Source organism: Camelus ferus, chromosome 14, assembly GCF_009834535.1.
Source record: "Camelus ferus isolate YT-003-E chromosome 14, BCGSAC_Cfer_1.0, whole genome shotgun sequence".
Taxonomy (NCBI): Eukaryota; Metazoa; Chordata; class Mammalia; order Artiodactyla; family Camelidae; genus Camelus; species Camelus ferus.
This window is the reverse complement of record NC_045709.1, coordinates 4,842,605-4,861,939: the sequence shown is the minus strand read 5'-3', so window position 1 is coordinate 4,861,939 and position 19,335 is coordinate 4,842,605. Positions and strand designations below refer to the sequence as shown.

The 19,335-nt window shown below is 40.5% G+C and overlaps 1 protein-coding gene across 3 annotated transcripts in view; it reads left to right on the top strand.

Moving 5' to 3' along the window:
* The first annotated feature begins 311 nt into the window (after positions 1-311).
* Positions 312-19,335, top strand: part of EPSTI1 (epithelial stromal interaction 1) — a 78,165-nt gene continuing 59,141 nt past the window's right edge. For 2 of the 3 annotated variants that reach the window (XM_032496076.1, XM_014551983.2), the window contains exons 1-3: positions 312-697; positions 16,355-16,413; positions 18,717-18,800. In XM_032496076.1, the coding sequence (XP_032351967.1) occupies positions 519-697; positions 16,355-16,413; positions 18,717-18,800 (322 nt within the window). In that variant the 5' untranslated portion in view covers positions 312-518. Of the gene's footprint in view, positions 698-944; positions 1,000-16,354; positions 16,414-18,716; positions 18,801-19,335 lie in introns of those variants that run through there. The other variant, XM_032496077.1, reaches the window with a different exon arrangement.

Sequence of the window (19,335 nt, the reverse complement as noted above, 5' to 3'; positions counted from 1 at the left end):
CATTGTGTTTCGATGATTTTAATCGTTGACCTCAACTCTGGCATCTGAAGATTAATACATTGTTCACAGTCTCAGATACCCAGCAGTAACCTCATATTAGGGTGACCTTTTAAACAGCCCGTAGAGTGTCTTTCAGGACTTCAGTCCCCTTGTGGCGACTACTCGCTTGCACGAGGTGTCCGTGTCTGATCGTAGATAACTTTATCATCGTTGAAGGTGGTTGGGAGACCTCCAACCTACTCACCTGGAGGCGGCCGAGCCAGCGCCCCTCAACATCCCGGGAGGCGCGCTGCCAGAGCTGTCACCTGCGTTCAGGTCAGAGGTCGCCATAGAGCAGCAGGGCCGGGGAAGTCCCGGGAGGCGGGCGCAGTCTGCAGGCGGTAGCGAGAATCGAAACTCGGCTGTTAAAACCGCGGCCCCCGCCCGTCGGAATCGCATCTCGAGACCCGCGAAGCGTCCCAGCCCCGCCCGCTTCGCTCCCGCAGCAGCAGCGGCCCCGGCCCCGTGGGCTCTGAACCATGTACACCCGCAGTAGGGTGCTGGGCGCCGGGTCCGGAGTCCCTGCCGCCTCCCGCCCGGCGCGGGACCCCTCTGTGCGGAGCAGGGAGCTGGGCCCGCCGGAGGGTCCCAGGCCGGGTTTGGAGGCGACTCCCGAGACCCCTTCGCTGGAGAGTCCGGAGCGCGCGGCCCCGAGGTTGTGAGTATTTAACCACCTGTTCTGCGAGGCGGGAGCCCAGCCCCCCGGACGAACTCCTGATCACTGGAGTTTGAAACGCTGGGGCCCAGTCACAGGGCTTCTGAGAAAACGAAGTCTCATTTGCCTGTACAAAAGCAGCCATGAATTGCCTTCTAAACTGAGTGTGCCAGTCTAGGGTCCTTTATTGAACATCCGGGCCCCGTTCCTTTCAAGACAACGACTTTCCTGATTCTTGTGACTGGCTCCAGGACTGAAAGACATGGGTGTGTAATAACCGCCTAGACTTCTTACTAATTTTCCAGGTATCTCCAGAACTCATACTCTCAACTAGTAGGAAAATAATTTTTTCCTTCCTGTTTTGAAAAATTGATGCCCTGAATAGTATCTTCACGTCAGCTGCCAGGGTAAGGGTGAAGAGGAAATAGGTTACGGGGTAGAAGGTGCAAATGCTGCCTCTGGGAGCTCACATCCCAACAAAACTCCCGGATAAAGCAGCCTCTTAGGACCAGAGGACTGAGCTAGAGAGGGTGTGAGTGACTGCGGTGTTTCTTGTCGCCAGTGTTAAGTCTACATAGGGACAGCTAGGTAGCACTCATTCTTGGTCTTTGGTTCAGGGACCACAGTTGCTATCCTGGGAACATTTATTATGTGAAGTGTCAGCGAGCCTTCCTTTCCCACCAATGGAATGAGTTGCTCAAGCAAAATTAAAATTCTGCAGGATGGTTAGTAAAGACATGACTGCTTTTGAAGTGCTGCATCTGTGAACTGGAACTTTCCCAATGGTTTCATTTTCAGTTCCCCTTTTCTTTTGTTTTCTTTTCTTTTTTTGTTTCCTTTTTCAGTTTTATTAGGTAGAATCCTTTCCACTTTTCATTAACTTCCAGTTACGCGAAAGACAAACCCTGGTTTGCTGGTTACTAAGATATAATATGTAACCTTATGACCAATAAACACATTTTCTTTCATCCTTTAACTTTTGAAAGAATTCATAAGTACCAGGCTTTGAATATTGTTCAGCTTAGGGTTAGCCTTAGATGGGGTGGATGACCCAGGTGAGTTCAATTAGAGATTGCTGCATTTCTCTCCTCAGAATGGGAGGTATCTGGCCACATTAATTTCAAGTAATCTACATCTCTAAAAGCTGTAACATTTGATGTAGCAGAGTTCACTCGATGTATAATTTCATGTTGATGATAACACCCTCCACATGCCTTTTTTCTAGTACAAAGCATCTTTTTATATATAGTCATTTAATGGCAAGCTCCTATCATCTCTAACATTAGCAGTTGTATCTGTTTTCTTATTTTATTGTAAATTACCCCAGAATCTTGCTGGGCCAAATTACTCAGAAGGGGATGGTTTTCTAATTAATTACCCAGACCTCAGTATCTGAAGACCTCATTGCATTCTATTTTTTGATTTCTAAGATTTGACAATAGACCATTAGCAAGTTCATGGGAGAGTTCAGTTACGTTTCACAGGACTCATCATTTTCTTGTGAACCAGTTGTAACAAGCAGAATATTATAAGATACATTTCCTTGTAGATATTTAACATGTAAAATCCTGTTTGGACCACTCTGATTTCTTCTTATACCTCCATTAGTTACGTATGTCTACTGTTTATTTTTGCTTGTTTCCTTTAATGGAAGTAGGAAACCAAGGTTGAATGGCAAATAACATCACAGTACAACATTGACAAAAAAGTTATGAATATTTGACTTTTTGGGAGGGAAATTAGAAGCATTTTCTGATTGAAAATTAAGAAAAATTTGGAAGGATAGAGTTATGTGCTTAACAGTGAAACTTGTTCACTTTCAATATGAGCTTATTTATATGATCAAGGGTTGAACTTTGACCCTGGTTTGTAGGGAAGCCCAAGTGTGGGCAAAGAACCATGGGCTTTGATGCCAGGCAGGCTTGAGTTCAAGTTCTGATTTGGCCATTACTTGTTCTCTGAACTTCAGCAAAGGGCTTAGCTATTTTATTCTTCAGTGTCCTCATTACTTAAAATGAGACAATACCAACCTCTCAGGGTCTCTGTGTGCGTGGGAGACATGTATGCATAAAACATAACTTCATGCCTGGCAGAAAGCAGATATCCAGTAAATGTTGGGTGCTCATAGCCTTGAATTCATACAACAAATGTTTATTGACCAAGTACTATGCTGTCACCCTGGAGTGTTTGTGCCTTGTAAAAACACACTGATTTAAAACACTGACTTACATATAAATATAAATAAGGAGACTTTAAGGCAACTTGTTAAAATGATTCCTGAGGACCTCTAATTGACTCTAAGGCAAGGCTGAGCTCTTGACTGTATTTGGATTTAAGTAATTACAAGTGTTTACTGATAAATATTGGCTTTCCTAATTATTTTCAGTTGGGGATTTTATGTTGTCCTTAAATACTGTAAGCTAATTATACAGATTTAAAGAGAGGAGAAAGGTCACACAAACTTCTAATCCCAAGTAATCCTTTATGCTCCCCCCAAAATCTAGATAAATGTCAGACTAAGGCATGAGTTTTTCTGGAAGGGATTATCCCCTCACTTTACCCAAGTCTGGGCAGTAGGCTCTTGCCTATGATAGTAACACAGGCAGGGCTCACTGTGTTCAGATACTTGTCTGTAATCATACCTGGAGGTGGTCCTTTAGCTTGATGCCTTTTGAAGGAAATAAAAAGATATTCTGAAAAATGAATCCATAATGTGGAATATTACTGTATAGTTAACTTTAACGTAATTTATGTACAGACTCAGTTCTCCTTAACATATTTGTGGTCAACTCTATAGTGAGAACCATAGAGACAAATCTTAGCAATAACAACAGCAAACACTTATATAGTCTTAGTATGTTAAAGTGAATTAAGGTGAATTACATATGCTAACTCTTTCAATCTGCCCAACAACCCTATAATAAGAGAGGGTCTTTAGCTCTGGATATTTAATTAAAAATATTGGAACAAATAACTGCTCAACAAAAGACAAGCCCTTATGAAGCTTATAGTCTAGTTGATGGGGGCAGACAGTTATCAGATAATTATATTAATGACTCTTTATATGCATTGGCTTTAAAGGAAAGCCAGGGCTTGAGCTAGTCTGGGGAGCAGGAAGAGTTGTGCCCGAGAGGTGATGTTTGAACTGTGATCTCCAGGATAATCAGGAGTTGTCGTAGTTGTTGTTTTTTCCCTGCCCTGACAAATACATTGTTCCAACAGCAATAATCTGTAATTCAGTTCAATTCTGACACTACCCAGAGTTGATGCAGACCCTGCAAGTTAAGGGCTCAGTCCCACAAGTCTGCCTCCACTTTAAAAGTAAGCCACTGGTGGCACCCCAGGCCACCCACAGTTCTGGCTACCAGTTTGGGGGTTCCCACAACCTCCCCCCATGCCCAATTCACGGGAATGACTCACAGAACTCATGGAAATCACTATACATGTGGTTACAGTTTTATTTTGAAGGATACAATGTTGGAACAGCCAAATGGAAGATTTATTTGGAGGGAGGTGTTCCAGAGAACTTCCTTTCTGGGCGGGTCACCCTCCTTGCACCTTGGTGTGTTCACTTATCTGGAAGCACCTAAAAACTTGTGTGAGAATTTTTATTTAGGTTTCAGCACGTAGGCACAATTGATGAAATCACTGGCCACTGGTGATTGAATTCACTCTCCAGCCCCTCCCCTCCCCAGAGGTGGGGGCAAGGTGGACAGGAAAGTTCTAATCACGTGGTTGTTTTTATGGCAAACAGCTTCCGTCCTGAAGCTATCTAGGGCCCCCACCAGGAATCATCCTGATAGCATACACTGACACTGTTTTTACTTGAAATTCCAAGGATTGTAGGGAACTCTGTGCCAGGAGCCAGGGACAAAGATTAAATATTTATACTTTATTATACCACCAGAATTTAAGTAGTCTCTGTGGCGGCCAGAGAAGCTTGCTGTTCAGATCTTCAAAATAACTGACTGTGCTATACAGTATGATCTTATAGTTTATGTGTTTTACATGTAGTAGGGAACTATATTCAATGTCTTGTAATAGCCTATATTGAAAAAGAATGTGAAAATGAATGTATATATGTAACTGAATCGCTATGCTGTACACCAGAAACTAACACAACATTGTAAATCAACTACACTTTAACTAAAAAATGAAAAATTAAAAAAATTTTTTTTAAATGTGTTGCTGGTGATTAGGTTCTTGTCTCATTGCAGAAAGAATTCAAAGACAGGACACGGAGGTCAAGAAAGTAAAGTGAGGATTTATTAAGCTATAGATAGTGTATTCTCAAGGCGAGAGCAGGCGGGCTCAGGTGAGCAGCTGCTCTGAGTTTCTTTGGCAGGTTGGTTACATAGGGTGTGAAAATGAATGGGTGGAATAGTCATTGGGGAGGGAAGGGTTTGGGATCGTATTCCCTGATTTTCATCCCAGCTCCACCTTCTGAAGGGAAGGAAGGATTTTTGTCCTTATTTAGTTTGGATCAGAAGTGTCGTGGCGTCAGTGCATGATGGGTATCTAATCCGCAAGGCTAGTTTTATTGTAATGGGCATGATGAGCAAAAGGTTACATTTGGACATTGGAGATTCCTGCCTTTTCCCACCTTTCTTTGCCTCCAGGACATTTGTCACCCCAAAATAGGTGATCTCTTATCAGTCCCAAGGTTCCTGCTTTTCTCTGTCTGCCCAAGAACTCCTGTTATTCATAAGATGCATGGTTTCCTGCCATTTGGCCTCTACCCTTCTTTCTCTGCTAATATCCAGCTATCTGCCTGCTCTAACCAAAGAACTTACTGTGGGGACCATGGTCAACTGACAGCGCTAGCTGCCTCTTTTGGAATCCATTACACCCTTTACTCTGAGATCATACTTATTCTGTACTGTTACCAGCCAGCGTCTAAACATCCCAGGGTACTAATGACAGCCCATTCTTGGCCCATGGAGGACTCCTTTGTTGAGCACCTTTTGCCAGAAGACTCCCCAGTGACCTATCCAAGCTTTTCTCAGAACCGTATACCAGCCTGAGGCTCTTCCTTCTCAATCCTCCTTCCCTCTTTCCTTTCACAGGTATCAGTCCTCTCCTGTTCTCAAGGCTTTCCCTGCCTACTCTTGCTTGTCCCCCTTTTGTCCTTCACAGGCCTTCCTCCTAGTAAATCTCTTGCATGTCTGATCTCATCTTGATGTCTGCTCCTTGGAGGACCCAACCGCCCGACCACAGCAGCTTAGACATGGTGGCTGTTGAAGTGTCCTGGTAAAACCCCCTCCTTTCTCTTACTTCCTCTCTTGGGGTTCAGGGGATGTTCCCTACTTTCCTTACTCTAATTTTAGTGCTTTTCCCAGCTTGTTGTGCTCTGGGGAAGAAAGTACCCTGGGAATCCTTCCCTTCACCCTCAGATTCTCAAGGGACAGTGAAGGGAGGATAAAGAATGGCTTGGTAAGACCACCTATTAATGGCTGGTATCTGACTCTCCTCTCTTGAAGAACACTGTGTTAATTTAGTATTAAACATTTTGTAAATATAAGATGAGATCTAAGATGAGATATGTTATAACACAGTCATAAAATTATGGTATTCCAATTTTATAAACATCACTATTTAATAATTGTTGAGTGTGCTCTGAATCCTGAAGTGTAATTTATGTCTAAAACAGACCATCGAAAACGTCTTAAGTCGTTCTTGACTCAGTTCATTTGAATCTGAATTAGCCACATAAAATGGTCTTAAATGCAAGTTTTTACAAACTTATGAGAGCCTGTAAGAACTGCTTTCACCTTTTCTTCTTCACTGCCATGCCCCAGATTTCTCTTCTGTCTCCACTGATGACTGCGAGAAAATAAGCTTTTGCCTGTAGATGTTAAATGGCATGAAAGCATCAGGCCATTAGTCCTCCCTGGAGATAGAAATCTGAATAATGACCAAGTCCCTTTCAGTGCTCTGAAATAATGGTACAGAGGAAGAGAAAAATCTATGATTGATTATAATGAGTCATCTTCTTGATGGCTCTGTATAGATAGCTATTCATTAGGAAACTTTTTAACTCAATCTCCCGGCAAGACTCAGAGACATTCAGAAAGTTTGTAAAACAACAGTATTTAACTCAGTGATAATTGTATGACTCAGCTGGGTAGGTGTCTCAATGATGACCAAATTCTACTATGAAACTAATTGGTAGAGCTCTCCCTATTTGACTTATTGTAGAAATGAGAAATGTGGCAACGCATTGCAACACTGTGGTAGCAGAAAGTCAATGAATTGTGACTTAGAATAGTTAAACTGGGTACTCCGAGGGACTAACATCAAGACAACAATAGCTTGAACTCTTATGTCTCCAATTCGTAATCGTGTGCTAGACCTTACCCTACACCTGTCATATAAAGACTAAAAACTTTGCCCCTTTATAGCTGAAGAAACCGAGTCTTGAGAGTCAGTGATCTCCGAAGGTCGCATGGCTTTTTTAAGCCACAGAACCGGTGCTCAAACCTGGGACTACCTCCCAAAGTCTGGATCCTGAACAGGATGGAGCTGGAGGAGTGAGGGACAGTGCAGCTCCTGAATTTCCTATCAATTATCATATTTTTACATCAAGAAAATAGAATTTCTATAAGCTCAAGAGAGTGGTCCTACGGAAACAGTAATGCAACGTTTATTTACAGCTTTAAAATGATGGGCTGGAGATGTAGTTTGCAGTAGCAGTTTCTGTGCAGCTCCTCTTTCCTCTGCTGCTTTTCCTCCTGACAGCTTGGTGGGCTTGCATTAGAGCAGTTTTCTCACCGTCACTGTTTCTAAGCCACTTCAGCAACATACTGGCTTCCAGCGATCTTTCACACTTCCCACCACAGCCTAAAGTTAGCAAGTCATTTGACATTCGTGACCTGGTTCATGCGTGGGTATCTGTGGGTTTATATATAACTGAAAAAATGTCACAAAACAATTCTCATCCTTAATTATATGTGATGCACTTCGACATTTTCTATTCTTATTCGTTAAAAATAAATCCATTAAATTGATTCCATGACCCTTCAGTGAGTTACCACCTACAGTGTGAAAAGCATAGTTTTGTGCATGGCAGAAGAGATTGTTGGAGCGGATGGAAAGAAAAGACATTTTGGCTTGATTAGGTCAAATTTACCTTCCTGTTTATACAGCGGGGTAGAAACTATGGTCCTGTTTAGAAAGGGTTTCCAACTTTTCTGCACTAGATTCCACTTCTCCGTATGGTATGCATTTGCAGTCTGCCAAGTCTTGAGGGGGCAATCATTTTTGCTCAAATACAGTATCAAAAATGAGTGGGCATTTCTCAAAAAGCCTTTGACAGCTGAAACAGTGAAACAATAAATCAACGGGATGATGAAAGCTTGAAAACCCATAATGCCTATAATAATCAGTAGAAGCATAGCAGAAATGAGAAAGAAAGAAACTTAGTTCAATTACACAGTAAGGTTAGTTACTTCAAAGTCAGTAGAGTGATGTAAGGTTATACATATTGTTAAGGTTAATTGCATCTATTCAGAACGTATTTGAATCTGAAACAAAAGCTTAACAGGAAAAAAAATCATCAAAGGGAGAAGACTGCATTTGAAGGGTCTGTTCTGTATCAGAGAATCAGTTGATGATGGTTCCTTTGTTCTGTAAAGTTTGTAATCCCCTCCCCCCCAAATATGAACACTTAAAAGGCAATTTCTTTTAAAGTCCTGTAGAAAAACTGAAGACATTTCCCGTCATTAAAACTCAAGGGCTGGTATTGCCCAGCATTTGGTTTTACTAAAATGGAGCCAGTGAGAGCGGAAATCCTGTGCATCCTAGTCTTGTAAGAAAGTGTGAAACCCCTGCTTTAAGAAATCTTTAAGTATTTTCTCTTTAAAAAATCCTTAGACTATTTTTTTCCTGGATGTTAAAGTCAAGTCATATCTGCTTTGTTATAAGAACGTAAATATTACGAAAATGTTAAAGAAAGGAAAAGTCTCCTACTGTTCAGATCCTTAGAAATAAACACTTTAAGTCATTTGATGTAGAGACCTCTTTAGTTTTAAAGTGCAGGTTGTGCTTTTTGACTCTTTATGCCAAGTAGAAAGCCTTAGAGTCATTATGCCCTCTGATTTCTGCTAATAGGGGGTGACAAAAGGGGGAATATATGTTCTCTTTCCAATCTTTATTTTAAAATGTGATGACTATTGCCTGTATAGGCAGATACTGTTTTACACATTGATTTATTATTTAGTTGTACAAGGAAACAACCCTTGGTCTAACAATGGAATCTAGATAACATCTCCTATGTAGTACTCTTTCCAAAAATATTTATTTAACCTGAATATCTCATCATAAGGAAATCATCATTTCTTCAAATCTAGATTGTGAGGCATTCTGTAAATTCTCTAAGACGATTTACCTAGTGTATTAGGGTCCTCCAGAGAAACAGAACCAATATGTTATACATATGAAGACGTGTATTATAAGTTAATGGCTCACAAAATTATGGAGCCTGAGAAGTCCCACCAGCCACCATCTGCAAGCTGGAGGCCCAGCGAAGCCAGTGGTTTGGTTCCAAGGCCTTTAATGAGATATTACTTATGACCCCACTTTGTTTCACGCAGTAGTTTTTGTTACTGTTGGGACAAAGGACAAAGGAGAGAACCAGGAACCAGAATATCCATGCCAGAGGAAAGAGCCAGACCCAGAAATGTAAAAAACAATTAGAAAAATGAAATTCCATCTGTTGTGGAAGAGAATGCAGCAAAGGGATTCAGTCACAGAATGACAAAGGAGATGCCCTTTTTGATTCAGAGCTAGGTTCTATTTGATATAATGAAATAAGTGTCTTATATGTTATATCTCATTATTATAATTACATATAATAAAAGAGCCATCTCCAAATCGGTGTCTTAAGCATAAATGACTTGGCTTGTTTCTCTCTTTTAAGTCTGAAGGTAGGTGGCCTAGGGCTGATTCAGTACAAATTACACGCAATCGTAATAGAATATTTGTTACTTCCTAGCATTGTTCTAAGCACTTTATATTCTAGGAGATGGATTGTTGTTATCCCCACTTTATAGGTGAAAAAATAGACTAAGTAATTTGCTCAAAGTTGTAGTTAAGAAGTAACAGAATTAGAGTTCAAAGTCGGGCAGTTTGGCAATAGAGCACCACTAATGTGCTGGTTTTATAGTCACAGGGCACCAGACTGCTTCTTTCTGCTCTGCCATTTCTGATGCGTGTCTTCCATGTACATCTCAGTTGCCTCACTGACCAAGATCGTTGCTTGAGCACCAGCTACCACTTCAGCCTTCCAGGAAGGGGGAAGGCAGCAAAAAAGCTTTTCCTGTCTGTCTGTCTGTCTGTTTCCATTTAAAGGAGCTTTCCTAGAAATCCTTCCCAATGGCTTTCCCTTATATCTCAATTTGTGAAACTTAATCACATGGTCGTATCTGGCTATCAAGAAGGTTGGGGACTATAATCTTAATTGGACATGTTATCAACCTGAATAACACGGAAGTGCTTTTAGTAAGGAGGTGGTGAGAATGAATGGTTAGGTAGGGCCAGGATCTCTTCTAGTTTACGAATTGAGGAGAGCTAAGCATTAGAGCAGAAATTAATCATATGATCAAACTGTCGCCAGAACTTTGGAAATGCAAATAATTGCTAAGGAGGAAAAATTTAGATATATTCCACATTCCTGTTCTGACTGCTGATTTTAGATGACTATTAGGAGTTTTCTTCTAGATAATGTTCTGCGCAAAGCTTTATGTTTTATGCTTTGTGCATCCTGCTAGATTGTTTATAATAGTAAACAATTGAAACAACTGAAATGGTTAAGTGAGTGGTTATATTATGATGCATGGAAATTGTGAGATATTATGTAGCCATTTAATATTCAGCTTGTTACATGCATAATTGAGAAAACCACTTAGAAGTGAAAACAGCATATAAAATTGGACTTAAGATGTGATTGCAACTGTGTAATATGTACAGAGTATGGACTGCACTGAAATTCACTCCAATAAAACTGTAGTTGAGGTCTCTGAGGAGTGGGCTTATGAGTGACTGTTAAATGTTTAAAAAATAATTTTCTACATTTTACTATTTGAGCATATGTTTCTTTCAAAATCAGAAATAAAAGATGGATTTTGTTTTTAAATATTCTATGCAGATATTTAGATATAAATCCTTTGGGTCTTGCATTTCTGGTTTTCTCCTTTCAGTTATAGATGACCTTGAGGAGCAATGCTTAAGACATGTGGACATAATCGGGTCTCAACCTAATAATAGTAATAATAAAAGGAAATGTATGACCATTTGATAAATAAATGGCTTTTATGTAAATGTCAATTTTCTTATCATTAAGCTGTTTTAAAATATTTTCTTGTTGGAAAAGACAGTCCTGCTTGGACCTCCTGAGCCCTAGATGTCTTGCTGGGTGTGCCAACACCTCATACCTGACCATGCTTTAACCTGGGCTATTTCTCAGGGTTGTTATGTAGCTGGGAACCTTGAGAGATGAGGTACAGCCTTCCTTGGACAAAGACCAGGCTTGCTTACTATCTGCTATAAAAACAGTGGATTTCCCATCTCAGTGTTCCTCAGCTGTGATGCAAACATCCCATGTGTGCAGCATCCATCGTGTTGCCCCCGTAAGACTTGGAGCCAGAGAGAATAGACATAAATATGTGGATGCTGATGCTGCAAGAGGAATGAAGTCCTTTGTCTCTGACCCAGGAGTCTCATGTCTTCTCCCAGCATCCATGAAACTGTTATAGCCTAACTCCTCGGCTAAGGTTAGCTTGCACATAGGCTCAGATCACATCCCAGACCTGACATCTCTGCATTCTGAAAATATGAATTCCTTAAGAAAGCAAATTAATACATTTTGCAAGTATACTTACCCGTTGGTCTCCACCTTTACTCCTGTCACTGGTTTTTGGCCTCTTAGAGATGGTCTCTTTAATATTATATTTCATGTATGTTCTTTGTATATTTAGAATGAATCCTTCTTGCTTCTTTTTTCATAGCTTTTATCATTTATGTGTATGAGTGTTTTAAGTGAAGAAATAATGCCTTTCAGGTATACCCTGTATGATTGCACAGGTTGGTAACTGTACAAACTTGCCTGGCTAAGGTAGTAATTTGAAGCTGAAATATACATACCAAATCGTGTGCCCTAGTGTGGGGTTACCGCCGCCTGACAGAAGGGGCACTTTTTTCTAATTTACATAAATTTACCACCTCTCTACTTTCCGTAAAGATACCCCTTGAACAAAGGCCCTGATAACCTGACGGTCTCTTGTTTATCTGTTCCCTCCGGGTATCTAGTCCTCTGGGCATCTCTTCAGCCCTCCAACAGAAGCTGTGAGTTATAGCCCTAACCAGCTTCACATCAGCCTCTCGGGTATGCAGACTATGTCTTGAGCCCTGCAGGCTCTAAGACTAAAAAGGATTCATTAGTCCTTCCACACCAGAGGTATACAGACTGGATCAGGGTTGGTGTGACAAGGTTAGGGGTCAAAAATGACTTCCTCAACCTGATTTTGTCATTTCTTGTTTTTCTTGGGAAAATGGTCTGTTTATAAAAGAACTTTGAAAACCTCATATGTTTTGACTCAATGTTGGTTAAAAACAGTAAACTTCAGATTCCTATGTTGAAGATCATATGAAAAATAAGCCAATATGGAAAGCCACATCTAGAAACTAATTCTCTATCCAGTACCTTTGATTAACTAAAAATTTCCTTTTTTTTTTCAGTTTCACCTAAGGGTAAGATTTTCATGAATTATGAAAACCTCAAACCAACTTTTTTATATATATATATTCATATTCTTTTCCATTTCAGTGCATTACAAGAAATTGAATATGGTTTCCTGTGCTATTCAGTAGGTCCTAATTGTTTATCTATTTTACATATAGTAATGTGTATCTATTAACCCCAAACTCCTCATCTATCCCTGCCCCTCCTTTTCCGCTTGGTAACCACAGTTTATTTTCTATGTCCATGAATCTATTTCTGGTCAAACCAACTTTTTGTGGAACAGTAGACTTTACATGTTGCCTATTCTGCTTGAAATGAGCTCTTTGTAACAATCTCTTTCTGAATTTTTGCTCTCAACTACATTTCTTTTTCAGTCAAGCCAGTGTTGTTCCTAATTAGAAATTTAAATTCCATCTGCTGCAGTTTGGACACACCAGGGGATATATTTATGTAATACTTTCAGCCAGCCAGGATATTTTTCCTAACTTCAACATAGCACATTTCTGTAGATCGCTTATTGATAAGACCTTATAAAATTTGCAAGAATGTACACGTGAGAGGCAGTTGTGTAGTTCAGGAGAGACCTCACAGGGAAAAGATTTAAGTGTATTTTTCTTATTAAATATAGATGTATATTTTTAATGGTCCAGAAAAATACTTTTCTCATTATCTTGTGTTAATCTTTATACATTCTCCCTTAGAATATTTCACAAGTGTGTGCTGTTGGAAAGTGAAAATAATCTTACAAATTGAAATATTTCATTAAATTTCCATGAGGTAATTAAGGAGACTCATTTTCAAAGATACACATTTATTTCAGTGGCTTGAAGGCGGCTTAATCAGGAAATGAGCAGAATGCTAAATATAGGTGAGTTAGGCTTGTCTCCAGCAGCAGATTTGAGGGTCAGGCTGTTGAAACGGATGCCATGGAGGTTAAAACAGCAGAGGCCCTTGCGGTGGGTGGAAACTAATTGGCTGAACACATGAATAAGTTATACTTGTTATTCATGTCAAGGAAAAGCGAAGAGATGCATGTTAGTATCTACGCAGGCCTTATGTTCCCCCACATGATATTAAAAAATAAAAAGCAAATCCTTAGACCTAAGCTCCTCTTCCTATAGCAAATAAGAGTAGAGGATCCATTACTCGGCAGGGCTTCCTTCTGAATATTATGTTTCGGATTTGACATTTTCTGCCAATAAAATATCGCTAAGAAGGTCGCTAAGGAATTCTCTAACATAAAACATTCATTACTGGGACCACTGTCCTTGAGCCTGGGGTGATGTTTAAATGCTCTCGATTAAAAGCGTCTAATCTCGAGGCTAGATAATTCTTCCCCCTTTTTTCACGGCCCAGTGCTGTGTCTGGGTACTTGTCGGCTGCACACGTTGGCCATAGATTTACCACAGTCTTATTCCTAGACTAAAGATTCTAGTATGATATTGTCACACTTAATCAGATGAGATACTGTAGAATAAAATCTTTAATAAACTGTTTTTTTTTCTTTCTAAACCTTTCCCGGAAATGTCGTAAGAGAGACTTACGGAACTCGGAAAATTCTCTGCAAAGCTTCTTTTAACAAAGCCCTCACACAGAAATCCTTTTGGCCACTTCAGAGCCCAAATTTGCTGCTATTCTTCTCTGAAATTTTCTACGCCTCTGGGGTCTCAGTGACTCCCCTCCACCTTGGGTCTCTGACTACTTCCATCTTCCCACTTTGAGGCTTGTTTGGACATCCCTCTGTTCTGCTCCAGTGATTTCATGAATTATTCCTAATTAAAGTGTAGGCACTGTTAAAGGGGTTGGTGTCTGTATTTTGGTATCTCCCCTCACTCCTCATAAGCCCCTGACACAAGTCCATGATGGGTGCTCTGTTAAGTAGATTACTTTCTTCAGAAGTCTGTCAAGAGGCTGGAGTTAAGGACAGGCGTATTTTATGCTTTCTAGATTGAGTGCAAGGGTGAGCTCCCGATGCCCAGTTGGTCTAAGTTACAAGGGCTGAGTTTGAGTCTCAGCATGATTGCTTAACTAACCTCATGATCTCTGGCATATGATTTAACCTCTGTGTCCTTATCAATGATTTATTAATCCCTCAATTCCCTTTTAGTCCAAATGTTTGAAGACAGCTTGACTGATCTATAGCAGTGTTTCTCAAAGTGTGGTCCCTAGATCCAAGAACATCATCATCACCTGAGAACTGGTAAAAATGCAAGTTATCAGACCTCCCCCCCAACCACCTGCCGAATCAGAAACTACACTTTACCAACCCTCCAGGTGATTCTCATGCATGCTAAAGTTTAAGAACTACTGATCTGTAGTGTAGTCAAATCTCTGGTATGATAAGAAGCTCCGTACCACAATGTTAGTGGACATGAAAGATTCTGCAGTCATTTCGTGGTTGGCATTTAAATCCATCATCTCGTGTTTCATCTTTAAGGCTCTGCAGAACGGCTCAGTATTGCATCGTATTCAAGTTTGCAGGTCCTACCCATAGAGCTGCAGCTCTCAAACTCCTATAAAGTGTGGGCAATTGAGGAGTGAAAAATCTTTCTTAGGGTGAACAAAGAATATGCAATGAACAAGGGACTAATTTCCAGCGGCAGCCTCCTAATTTTGTATTCACATCGTTGTACACATGCTAGGCTACACATGCAACGTTTGCTGATATACATTAGGTAATTGGGCATCCAGCAGTCCCATTTGCATGCAACGGTGGTTGCACACCTCCCATTTACGAATCTAAAATTAAAGCCCGGTTTGAAGCTGGCTGAAGGCTCGCTGCTAGGAAAATAATGAGATAAGGAAGGAATGGCTTCTGTTAAGCGGCACTTTCAGCCTCTCCTGTTCAGTCTTTGCTAATTTATCCTTTGAAATTGTACATTTCATGTTTGACAGCGACTTCTAAGAGTATTTGGATTTTTCTTTTTTGTTTTTTAAAGACCCACATTGATGAGATGATTATATTTATGCATAATCTTTCCCCTAACACTGTACCCACATGCATGCTGCAGTCTGTTACTGTGTTGTATTTTTGCTCTTTGAGGTATTCATACTTTTGTGGGACTACATGCATCATCTCAAAGAAGAGCCACGCCAGCACGGACTCACGGACTGTGTCTGTGGCATCATTTCATTTCAATTCAGCCCACATTCATCAAGCAGCAATTCTGTGCCAGGAGCTGGGCATATACAGATCAATCAAGCAGTTTCTGCCTTCAGAAGCTCACAGTATTTTAACCACTTCTTGTATCTCAGTGTGGACTATTTTTGCTTAAATGAGGTCTTCCCTGGTCCCCCCAGTGAACTGAAGTGACTCCTTGCTTCTTTGAGCCCCTGATGGTGTTCCACCTGTGTCCCCAAGAGAATGAGGGGCCCCGTGGACCCGTACCTGGACGAGTCAAAGTCCAAAACACAAGGCTGTGGCCATTTGATTACTCAGATGGGTCATCACAGAGGTGGCTATGTTGCAAATGGTCCCTATGCCCAGGAGCAACAACAATAACAAAATAAAATAAAAAAGGCATGCGTGTTTCCTGTATTCCCATTGTGGGTCCCTGGAAGAGAAGCCCAGTCGAGAACCATCTCAAAGGGATGTGCCCATGAGCGCCACCTGGAGGAACAATAGATCCCTACAAAGACAGTGTACCAAGAGCCAACCCTGAACCAGTCACTTGTCACCCTTCATCAATGGCTTTATATTTCCATATTTGGCTGTGTGCATTTGTTTTGCTTTGACAACTAGACTGTAAGCTCCTCAAGAAACAGACCTGGGTCTTCAGAGGAAGATTCCCTTTCACAATACCTATTTGATGGTGATGATCATAAATACAGCATTATTTTCAGGAAGAATGTCTAGTGGTTTAAATTTAGATGCATCAGTAATTTCTCATGATAATCAGTTTTTCTTTTTCTCTTTGTTCCAGCACAGGCGCATATACTGTGATAGCACCAAATGAAAAGCGAAGAAATGAGATGCAACGGAGTACGTATATTATTTAACATTCAGAAGACTTCTCATTTTCTCATAGAGGAGAATTGGTTTGCTTTCGTCTGAAGTGTTTTTTCTTTTCTGATTTGTATAGACTCACCAGATAACATTGTTTTTTCTTTTTTAACTTTAGCAGTTTTAATTATACCTTTTAAAATTATTCTGCTGTTCATGCTTCTAAATTTGTTTCTTTGTGTTACAACAGAACTCACAGCACAGTTATATCTATGGTTTTTAAATCTGAGGTTTCTGTTGGGCTTAAACAATTTCACACCTATTGCCAGCAGACCTATCTAGTTCCTGTAAAATTGGGCTCAGTGCAGAAATCTTTACAGAACTATGAACATTTTTGAAACAGACAAGTGATACAGGAAATAGATTATAAAATAACTTGTCTCTTACTGGATCTGTCTCGTTCCTCTTTTTTTTTTTGAAGTACCATCAGTTACAATGTGTCAATTTCTGGTGTATAGCACAATGTCCCAGTCTGTCCCATTCCTTCTTAATGGAATTTTTCTTTAGCCTCTGTGCTCCCATAATTTTGTAACTATTGGAGTCTACCCTCAGCTGTTTTTATTCGTGATTTCACTCTCCTTCTCTAGATTATAAGCTCTTTGAGGACAGGGACTACATCTTATTCATTTTTGTACTCCTTGTACCCAGTGGGTATATAACATGCTTAATTGAAGTTGTACCATAAAATAAACTGTGCCGTTTAAAGTTATAGCATTACACCTTAGAGCTGGAAGTAGAACTAAAGTTTATTTAGTTCAAAACGATGTTCTGAGGCTCCTTCAAGTCAAGCTGTGGGGCTAGCACTGAGATTCTGTGCTCTCCATTCTTGATCTTGATAGGAAATTGAATTTTGTGATGACCAATAAGCATAAAGGCACAACAGAAAAGCAGCTCTCTAAAGATCTCACCGGACAGGTAGCTTCCTGCGTGTTGCATCTGGGTCTTTGCAGAATGTGGCAATCACAGCTATGCAGATACAGAGACTGTGGGCACTGCCAGCAGTTGACCCAAAGATTCTGATTTTACAAGCTTTTGATTTAAATACTTAACAGGAGTTTAAGCCTCAGCGTGGTCTGGATTTTTAAGATGTTTCAGAAAGTTTTTTTTTCCCCTCTAATACTATTATTAGAAAAATATTGTAAATGGACGTTTGAAACAATCAGGTCTAAGGAGGCGATCTGGACATATATTGGAAGAACAGAATCTAGTATCTCTGGCGCCCCCTGCTGACACCCAGTGTATATTAGGGGAATGAGCGCTGCCCCACGGAGTAGGCTCCGCCTGGTGGTCCCAAGAGCCAAGAATCTGAGCACCCTTACTCCTCGTGGTTGCTGTGAGCTTGGGGAACATTTAAAGCGCAGTGAATATGGGCATCAGAGTTCACTGGAGATATCTGTTTACTGTGTGTGAAGAGTTCTTGCTGACACATGAGTATTCTAGTTTTGCACACATTCTCTATGGGAAACTTTTAACGTTAAATTGATATAGGATTTTATTTTTAAAATCTTATTTTTATTTTTATTGAAGCATAGCCAATTTACAATGTGTTAGTTTCTGGTGTACATCATAGTGAGTTATACATATGTATGTATTCTTTTTCATTATGGGTCATTACAAAATATTGAATGGAGTTCCCTGTGCTTTACAATAGGACTACTGTTTTCCATGTCTGCGAGTCTCTTTCTGTTTTGTAAATAAGCTCATTTGTATCATTTTTTAAGGTTCTACATATAAGTGATATCATACGATATTTGTCTTTCTCTGTCTGACTGATTTCAGTAAAAATGCCAGAATGGGAGGAAAAACTAAACTTCCTAATTTAGTCGAAGTTCAGGTTGTTTTCAAATTTGGATCTTCTGTGTAGAGTCTTGGGGAGACAAGCCTTAGGAGTGGGTCCAGGGTGACCCCAGGGGGTTAGGACTGGATGGTGTTTTCCTTTCCTGGATGTCTCATCCACTCCTGCTCGCATGTAGCTAATTTTCCATTGGATGGTGGTTTCTTATGCTTTCTTTTCTTTAAAAAAATTTTTTTAGAACATTTATTTTATTTTCGTAGAATTTATTTTATTTATTTATTTTTGGGGAGGGAGGAGGTAATTAGGTTTATTTATCTTATTTATGTTTTAATGGATGCATTGGGGATTGAACCCAGGACCTCTTGTATGCTGAGCATGTGCTGTACCTCTGAGCTATACCCCTCCCCCTGCTTATGCTTTCAAGGGACCAGTTTCCTTTCTACATAATAATAATAATCGATGGTTTTATCTTTCTTACCTGGTTTAGTTGCTGAGAAAGAGCTGGAGGACCTGGAGAGATGGAAGGAGAAACATAGGGGTCAGCCCATTAACCTGGAGCCCAGGCGGCTAGGTAAGACAGCGAGCCAGTTGCCTGAATGCGGGAGGACAGGGCCACCCAAGGATCCTGTTAGCACCTTGCCTACATCTGTCTCTGAATGTATGATATAGGTCATTGGGTCACTGTGCTGCTTGGAATAGAACGCATTTAAAGTTGAAATAAGTATGCAGGTAGACTGCCGTTTCTGATTTTCTGCAAGTAGCAAGCGTATGATGCCACCGTCATGTGGGAATGAAGTGAAGGCTTAATTGCCAGATAATTTAGAGCCTCTTAGATGATCAGCTCTGAAGAAATCTTACCCAGGGTGCTGCATATGCCCTGTCATATCTTTTACTCCCATCCTGACTAGCGCTATCACAAGCATATTAATCACGGCAGTTCAGTGGTAATGGGGAAAAAGGTGAATGGAGAGTCAATTCCAAAACTTAGATGAGGTGAGCTGGGGACCTAGGGGTGGGGATAAAGAGAGCATCACCCCTGTTTTCATTCTGCACATAGAGACCTTCGGGCCTCTGGGGCACGCGGCAGAGTGATGAGTTGTCTGGGC